Source organism: Castanea sativa, chromosome 3 (assembly GCF_040712315.1).
Source record: "Castanea sativa cultivar Marrone di Chiusa Pesio chromosome 3, ASM4071231v1".
Lineage (NCBI taxonomy): Eukaryota > Viridiplantae > Streptophyta > Magnoliopsida > Fagales > Fagaceae > Castanea > Castanea sativa.
This window is the reverse complement of record NC_134015.1, coordinates 1,870,981-1,879,610: the sequence shown is the minus strand read 5'-3', so window position 1 is coordinate 1,879,610 and position 8,630 is coordinate 1,870,981. Positions and strand designations below refer to the sequence as shown.

The 8,630-nt window shown below is 28.9% G+C and overlaps 1 protein-coding gene across 1 annotated transcript; it reads right to left on the bottom strand.

Moving 5' to 3' along the window:
• Positions 1–4,048: 4,048 nt before the first annotated feature.
• Positions 4,049–7,234, bottom strand: LOC142627875 (putative trehalose-phosphate phosphatase 3). Its single transcript, XM_075801759.1, has 9 exons — positions 7,127–7,234; positions 6,590–6,730; positions 5,903–5,974; positions 5,656–5,781; positions 5,445–5,501; positions 5,133–5,234; positions 4,903–4,962; positions 4,492–4,632; positions 4,049–4,249 (listed from the first exon to the last, which is right to left on the bottom strand). The coding sequence occupies exons 1-9, from the start codon at positions 7,232–7,234 to the stop codon at positions 4,049–4,051; spliced, it is 1,008 nt and encodes a 335-aa protein (XP_075657874.1).
• Between the last annotated feature and the right edge of the window lie 1,396 nt (positions 7,235–8,630).

Here is an 8,630-nt window from a genome sequence, read left to right as displayed (position 1 = left end):
ATATATGTATATATAGACACACTTAAACACACAAGGTATAGAGGGATGACTGAACTGAAACAAAAGAAAGAAGATGAATAGTGCAATTATATTGATAGGCCTGTATTATCTTTCTAGTATTGCTTCTCTGCCCTCAACATACCAAGCCTTTTATTGGCGATGGACCTCAAACTATTATACAATCTAGCATGTATTAACAGTAGACTCATGAATTATTTTATAGATATATGCTTCATTCGTAAAATATAAACAATGTTTCTTTAATCTCATTTGTGTCTTCCTTGATACCAGTATTCATGTTTGTCGGTTGTCACCACTTGGATTATATATAATTGAGAAGGAATTTTCAAAGTTATCTTAGGAGATGCATATGCAAGGAACAGACAAGGAAAGGTTATTGTAAAAAAAAAAAAAAAAAAAAGACAAGGAAAGGTTATGCTAAGAGTTAAGAAGAAGCTAGTCGCTGTAAATTATGTGATGTGCATGAAAGTTTTTTTCTTGAAGTTAATATATATAAAACACATTATAGTTAAAAATTTTCTTTATTATGAAAATTAAAAGTAAAATATGAGTTTCAGTTAGCTTAACTAGTAAAGCATTTTGTAGATGAATAAAAGAGATTAGGGTTGAATCCCGCCTAAACCAAAAATCATTTGATGTCTTGGCTTGACGATAAAGAAAAATTATTAAGGAATAGACATTATAGATTGAAATACTATCATAACTATAAATAAATAAATAAAATATGTAAAACAAAACAAACTTTCTCAAGAACACAAAAGGTAAGTAGAGAAAATATTCATTTCTAAACAATATTTACTTACAAAATTTTGTGCATCATCAAAGTTCACTAGATATTGGAAATTAATATTGCTTAATAAAATTCATAAAATCCAAATTTCACACACTATATTCAAAAAAAAATATGTTACCTATCTAAACATTTATAAATCAAGAATTGTTTTTTGAACATACACTTTTAGGATCCAAAACCTAATATAAACACAAATTGAAACAAAAAAGAATGCCAAAATAACATCAAAATTCAAACTTTCTCTCCCTAATCTCAAACCCAAATTAAAAAGAAATTAATGTCAGAAGATATAGTATTTGTAATAATCAATTATTCAAATAATTGGTAAACACATTCAATACATAGCCAAGTCAAGCATGTTATAATATAAACTTAAATTCTCAATTTCAAAACAAGTATTTACCCAAACTTTATATACACACACACACACATATATATTAATCGAAACAAAATTCATAAGAAAGGGGGCTTGTGATGGGGAATCAAAACACTAAAACATATCAACCTAAAGTAAAGTTGCAAGAAAGAATAAAAAAATGTGCTAAAAAAGGCAAATATAATAATAAATACACAGAAAAAAGAAGAAAACACAAAGAGAGAGAGAGAGAGAGAGAGAGAGAGAGAGAGATTTTGTAGGAAGAATGTGGAATGAATTAGAGAGAAGTAATATGAAATTTATAAAAACAAAGATAGGAATAAGGAGATTTAAAAAGAGAGATGAAGAGTTTGAAAAAGAGTAACAGTGTGGTGAAGAACTATGGGGGAAGAAGAAGAGTTAAGAAAGGGAGAAAAGGGGTTGGAAGAATGATAGGGAGAAATAAAAGTCAATATACCAAAATTAATTACTAAACCTCCATTCTATATATTGTATATTTGTATGGATGTTAATATTTCTTTATATTATATATTAAAAAAATTAATTGACATTGAAACTAAATTTAAGGATGACATCTGTAATTGTTGAATACATTCATAAAGGGACACATGTAGGGTCCGTTTGGATACAGCTGAAAATTGAAAACTGAAAACTGAAAAATGAAAGCTGAAAACACTGTAGAAAAATAATTTTTAAATGTGTAAATAGTACCGTGGGACCCACTTTTAATTAAAAAATTGCTAAAAAGTACGTGAACAGTGCGCGCACAGTGACTTGTCCCCTAAGTAGAAACGGGCAGCAAGGGAAAAAAAAAAAAAGGAAAACGTTGAACGCTGGACGCGTTCAGCGCTATCCAAACCAACCTGTAATCATTTGAAGAAAAAAGAGAACAAGTTTTTCATGGATAATTGAAAAAGGCAATAGAAGGCAAAACAACTTATGTATATATGTATTTCAGGGCCAAAATGGGCATTTGCCCATTTCCCTTAAAAGATGTAGCAAAATGCCCCTATTTTAAAACTTGATTTTTAGAAAATCGAGTTTCAATGAAAAACTCGATTTGATGAAAATCAAGTAATTTGAGAAATTTTGCATGGAACTTGAGTTCTAAGTTTTTTTTTTTAAGTTTAATTTCACATAACTCGATTTTCTAAAAATCGAGTTTTTTATTGAAACTCGATTTTTAGAAAATTGAGTTTAAAACAAGGGTATTTTGCTAGATAGTTTCAGAACATGGACATTTTGCTTGAAAGTTTTGGAAAAAGGGACAAATGCTCATTTTGGCCTGTATTTCAGTAAATTATGTGTTTTATACTTCTAATAATGACAAATTTTTAAGATTAATTTAAAATGTGGGTTTCAGTTAATTCAACTGGTAAAATCTCTGGTGATTGAATAAGAGATTTGAGGTTCAATCTCTGCCTACACCAAAAACCAATTAATGTCTTGGTCTAATGATAAAAAAATATTATTAGGAGCAGATGCTATATGTTAAAACTATCTATTAAAAAAAAAGAAAAAAAAGAAATAGTACACATCAAAATACTTATTTATTTGGGTGTATTGAAGAAGCTCAAAATTGTATGACGTGTATAAAACGTTGTGTGCTATGTGACATCATAGGGTTTACATCACTCTAAAAGATAACATATATAATTGATGTATTGAATAATACAATTAATATAAGATTGGGCATTGGAATCAAAGAGATAGAATCATGTGGAAGCATGCACATCCTAGGTGCGAAAACAACGACAAAAAATTATTAAGGTTTTTCATATATAAATATAATAAGGGATTTCTCATTCTTTTTTATTTTTTTGAGAGACATAAGGCATTTCTATGTAAACAGCCTGCTTGTTCTTTAAGGTTTATGTTTTATTTATTTAATTCTTTTAATTTTTTTATTAGGAAAACAAGGTTTGTGATATTTTGAAAATGTAATATTATCACCATGCTACTTTAACATGATGATCACTTTACAAATACAAGTTATCATTTTTCAAATACAAGTTCTTGTGAGGTGAGGAGTAAGGGCGAAATTCAAGCCTCTAGGTAAGATTATTCTAGAATAAAATTTCTACCTTAAAAAAAAATAAAATCTTAAAATTCTTTGGATTCCTTAAATGCTACTAAAAAATTACGACTTTGCTAAGAGATTTACGCCGGCCATGAGCTATGCGTATAAGCGTTTCCGCAAGTTCACTAGTGAGTTTGCTATGTATAATAAGTACTTTAATAGGGATGGCATTATTTCATAATGTTGTTTGGTGATGCATGTTGGATGTCATTCTTCTGAAATAGGGACAGACACTATTCCAATTTGTGGACAGTACTGTTCCAAGTTCTTGAACAAGTTCCATGGCTGTTTGGTTACAAGAGAACTATAACCCAAAACCAGTTTTAGATATATTAATTCTGATCTGCATGTACCCTCTTACACCAAAAATCCTAGTTGATGTTTTTAGTCTGATGATAAAGAGCAATTGTAAGAAGCAAACATAGGAAAAAAAAAAAAAAAAGGAAAAGAATGACTAAATAATTGAGACGAAGAAGAGACAGAAGAATGATCCAAACAATTGAGAAGGAAGACCAAGTTCAAAGTGCCCAAAAAAAAAAAAAAACTGATTTTAATAAAACAATTAACATGATTTTTCATGAGCCATGGATGACTCGATGTACATATAAAAATCATACTTTTTAGAACCTTGGGAGAAAGGCAAATAAGAAGAAATAGCCCCTATATATAATTATAAACAATTGCCCATAAATGATAACAATGTAACAATATCCAATTAGTATGAACCAGTTCACCTGTGCCTATTAAGCATACCTCATACTGAGAAGTTAGCATCTCCCTACCTAATTAACCTCCTAAATACACCAAACAAAGATTTTTTTTTATATCCACCTCTCAAAGTACAATCCTTTTTCCACTTTGCTAAACGTATTAGGAAGGACATGACCTCTATTGGGTAATGTAAAGAGTATAGGGCTTCTGTCTCCTTTGGAGTAGAAGAAACAACTATAGGAAATCCTCTTCCAATGCTCTTAATCATCTGCAAACATTGGTACACAAATTACATTAGTGTGGGTCTAAATACAAGCCTGATCATTCATCAAAATTAACAAAAAGAGTTAAATGCATGATTTCAATGGTTTTGGCAACATCCACCAAGCCTATGGAAGAAGAGGGGTTTGATCAATATTTAATGGGTTCATCTTGCTAGGCTTTAAGAAGAATCACCACATTTTAAAATTGGTAACAATAATAAAGTACCATCAAGTAGATAATCTATACCTTAAAAGCATCCTCATCAGTTTTATCGTCTCCTATATATATAGGAAGGACCTTGCTAGAATTTTCAAAACCAAGATTATCAAGTATATATTGCAAAGCAAGACCTTTATCCCAGTTTATATTAGGTCGGATTTCCATGACCTATAACAAAAATAACAACATTAACAAAAACAACCATGTCTTAATTATAAAATTTTAGAGTCAATTATAAATTTTTTACAGAATAATTAGGATTGAACACATGCATATACTATGATTTATCTTCCACCAAAAAAAAAAATCAAAAGAGATGAATTATATGATTGCATGATTGATTTATTCCAAACATTACTACTACTTAATGGAAAATTATATTTTTAAGAAGGGAGAAATCTTAGAATTTATTATAAAGATAACAAAAAAATTCTATACCTCTTTTCCTTCGGATATATGGAAGTCTTTATAGCATTTCATCGCTGAATCCACCTTCTCCTTAGTACGCCAACATTCTGCATTAATTTTGACATGCAATCTTATTATCTACAAATTTGAGAACTACTACATTTTATCATGTTTTTTGTGTCAACAATAACATTGCTATCATATTGCATTTATTTTTATTTGATCATATCAAATTATCATTATTGCATTATAATATTTACATCTTCATTCACACATCGAAAGTGTACGGAGAGGCAAAATTTATTGTCTTCAACCATGGCACCTTTTATGCCTCTTGTTATTTCTTGCAACATAACCTTTATCTGCAAGAGAAGCAAAGCATTATTGAAGTTTAAAAAGAAAAAAAAAAGAAAAAAAAAGAGACAATTTATTTGCATTCTAATACTACAAAGTCCTAGCTAGGAACAAAAGGAGGAGTTTTTGATACTATAACCACTCATTTTCGTATCAGTTTGCCATTTTATCTCTGAAGAAGAGGATACAAAGTTTGTAAACAGTACATAATTTCTTACTGTTTGAATTCTAGGCAAGAATTTCTGTGCTGGGCAGAAGTTAACCATTTCATTACCCTACAAGATCAAAAAAATTAATGGAAAACGTTTAAGATATTTTCATTGCAATTTAAATTTTGATTTCCAGGTTTTGAACACAACATAAAAAATGCAATTTCCACGACAAGCACCAAGTATAGAAAATTAACCACAAACAATTGAGAAAATATACCTTTTCATCAATAGTCCTAGTTTGATGCTTATGGTTACCATAATAGAGAGAAACTGATGGGGTTGATATATCCATCCCATGACTTCCGGCATAATAGATATTATTTAATCTCACAAATTGGAACACCTAGAGTAGAGAAAAAAAACACTTTGTTAATATCACAAGTGTGCTAATTAATTTGAAAAAAAAAAGTTTGTATTTATAAGGTTTAGCTCATTGTTGCATTAATTGTGTAAGAGCAATTTACCTTATCCCTAGACCTTCCAGAGACAATTGCAGTTGGGAAATGTTTACCAACTTTTCTTACAGCCGAACGCATCTGTCAATCGATAGGCACATGATTATAGTGTTATAAGACAACATTTTTTTGGAGGAACAAATTCATTCATTAAAAAAAATTGCACATATATACCATATTAAAATAATGCTGTTCCTGTTAGTTTGCATCATTTTTAAAATTTTGTACTTCCAAACATATCACACAATTCAACGGTTGTGTTATATCACATATGGGAGAGTATTGTTGGAGTAAGATAAGCAATATTAAAAAAATAGTACGTTAATAGTTTTGATATAAGTTACTTTTTTTTCTAAAATATTAGAAGCGGATGCTATAAGTTGAAATTCTCTAAAAAGAAAACTCATTTTTATATGGTATAGTCTATACTTCTATAGCACAATGCTTAACCAACAAAGTAAAAAAAATATAATAAAATAATTCAAATCATGGTAATAGGCATAAATTCCTAATATATGTTTTGGTTTCAGCCAAATGAATTCTAAATGATACATGAACTAGTTAAAAAAATTAGACAATTTAGTTCTTCCTCCATAAAGTTTTTGGGAATTTTTTACCACGAAAATATAATCTTTAATAATGTATGTATGGTCACAATTAATGCATGTTCTAACTTTTTTTAGATAAAGTACTTACCGCATTAGACATGAAAGCTCGATCAGGGTCGTTTACAATTGGTGAGAGGGTTCCATCGTAATCCAAAAATACAACCATTTGTTTCTCATGAGCCACTCTCTTTATTTCATCAAAAGAGCTCAAGGCAGAAGGATGATTTTTCTATAGCAGCCAAACAAAAAACTTGTTAGTAATTTACTACAACAAGAAAGCTTTAATATGCTTTTGGGTTGGATTTTTGTGTGTTGATTGTTTATTTGTTGAAAGTAGATAAGAATATAGTTGAACCTAAAAAAAATAAAGCTTTTAAGAAATGGTACATAATGCAAAATATTTTTTTTTCTTAAAAAAATATTAATGAAAACAATAATGTACCCAATGAAAAGAGAACGATATATACATAAAGTAAAAAAATTATGTATAAAATATAGTTTGTAATGAGTTGAAAACTTGAAAACTCTTTGAATCATTCATAGCAAAATGGTGTAACATAAGGCATGACATGATAAACTATCGGTATCTCTAGTGGTTGGAACATTAAACATAGTGTGTGCTTACCAGCCATACATCATAAGAACCATTAATTGTATCTCCATTGCCGTCAAATATTTCTTTTGGGATGAATTCCATGTTTAAGGGATCTGAAGGTGGTTGTCGATATACCATAGTTAAATGAAATTGCGTTAGTTAACTTTGCAACACTAATTAAACAAAAATGAAAAAAGAAAGGAAATAAATGAAACTCAAAGCAAGAAACTTAGACTAGACTCATAGTTGATACAAGAATAATTGGTAGAATGGTACAAGAAATTGTGTTCATTCACATATATTTGGTTGAGACAATATCAACCATGCATAATTCACTCTTTTAACATAGTTTCTTCTTTTGAAAATGGATGATTTTAATTGACTAAAAAAGTTGGGTTAAAAACGTAAGGGATAAAAGTGGGTCAACTAATTCAACTAACTACCCAAAGAAAAAGGAAAAATAAAACAAAAGGCGGATTTCACATTTTCACTTAATATTGCTTTGTGGGGCCTTTTTTTAAAATTATTTTTTTTATAGCTAAAATTGGAAGAAAAAATATTTAATGGGGTCCTACAAATAAAATCAGGTGAAGTTTTACATTATTAATAGACAATCTTTAAGACCCTTATAGCAATAATTCTTACCAAAAGAATTGATAAACTTACCAAAATAATAATAATAATAATAATAATAAAGGATACTAGAATATTTTCTTTTAAAAAAATAGAACTATGTATTTTGGGTAATTTAATAATATATCTAAGTATTATTTTTATAATTCAAAAGTTGGGAAATGTGAAATTTAAATCAGAGATTTTTCTATTAGAACTATCAAAATATACTAATTATTTGAATTACAAAATTCTTAACAAATCATATTTAAGTAATTGTTAGAGATTATAGTACCATTTTTTTTCTCATTCAAAAGCTTTTCTCTTATAATATAAAGCTAAAGTTAGCAAGACAAATACCTTAGATTTTTTTTTTCGATTAAATAAAGTTTCAATAATTTAAATAAAAAATAAAAACGTGTATTAGTGTTTGAGTCATTAGATAGAACGGGCTAGGGAGACTGGAGACCTTGTCATCCGCCAATTACTATGCATAAATTTAGAAGGGTATTATGATCCTTTTTCTCGAATTGAGTGGATTCTAATTAAAATCCTAAAGTGTTTTTTTTTTTTTCAAGAATCAAAATTCTTAAGTTTTTTTTTATGAATATCGATGCAAGAATTCTGTTTATTTAAGACAATGACTATCTTACCCCTATCTTACTTGTTTGTCTATTCATTGTCACCCTAGATTCAAGTCAAAAGCAAGGCTATGATGGTCTTTACAATCAACCTTTCACTCCACTATATTAAAATCCAAGACCTTCAATAAAATTTTTATTTAAAAGGGTAATTAAATTCCATCAACATACCCTGAAGTTTGGGGGTTAATGCCAATTAAGTCCAAGATTTTTCAAAACTAATCAATTTGGTCTCTAAAGCCAACTTAGTCCCTAAGATGGTTGAGAAAAATGATTAACAA

Excerpts from the sequence above, each read along its gene's own strand:
- LOC142627875 (XM_075801759.1), bottom strand. The coding sequence starts at position 7,234 with ATGGTATATCGACAACCACCTTCAGATCCCTTAAACATGGAATTCATC. Across the intron at positions 6,731-7,126 it reads GTTCTTATGATGTATGGCTG|AAAAATCATCCTTCTGCCTT; the intron begins GTAAGCACACAC and ends TGGCTGCTATAG. Across the intron at positions 5,782-5,902 it reads CTGGAAGGTCTAGGGATAAG|GTGTTCCAATTTGTGAGATT; the intron begins GTAAATTGCTCT and ends TCTCTACTCTAG.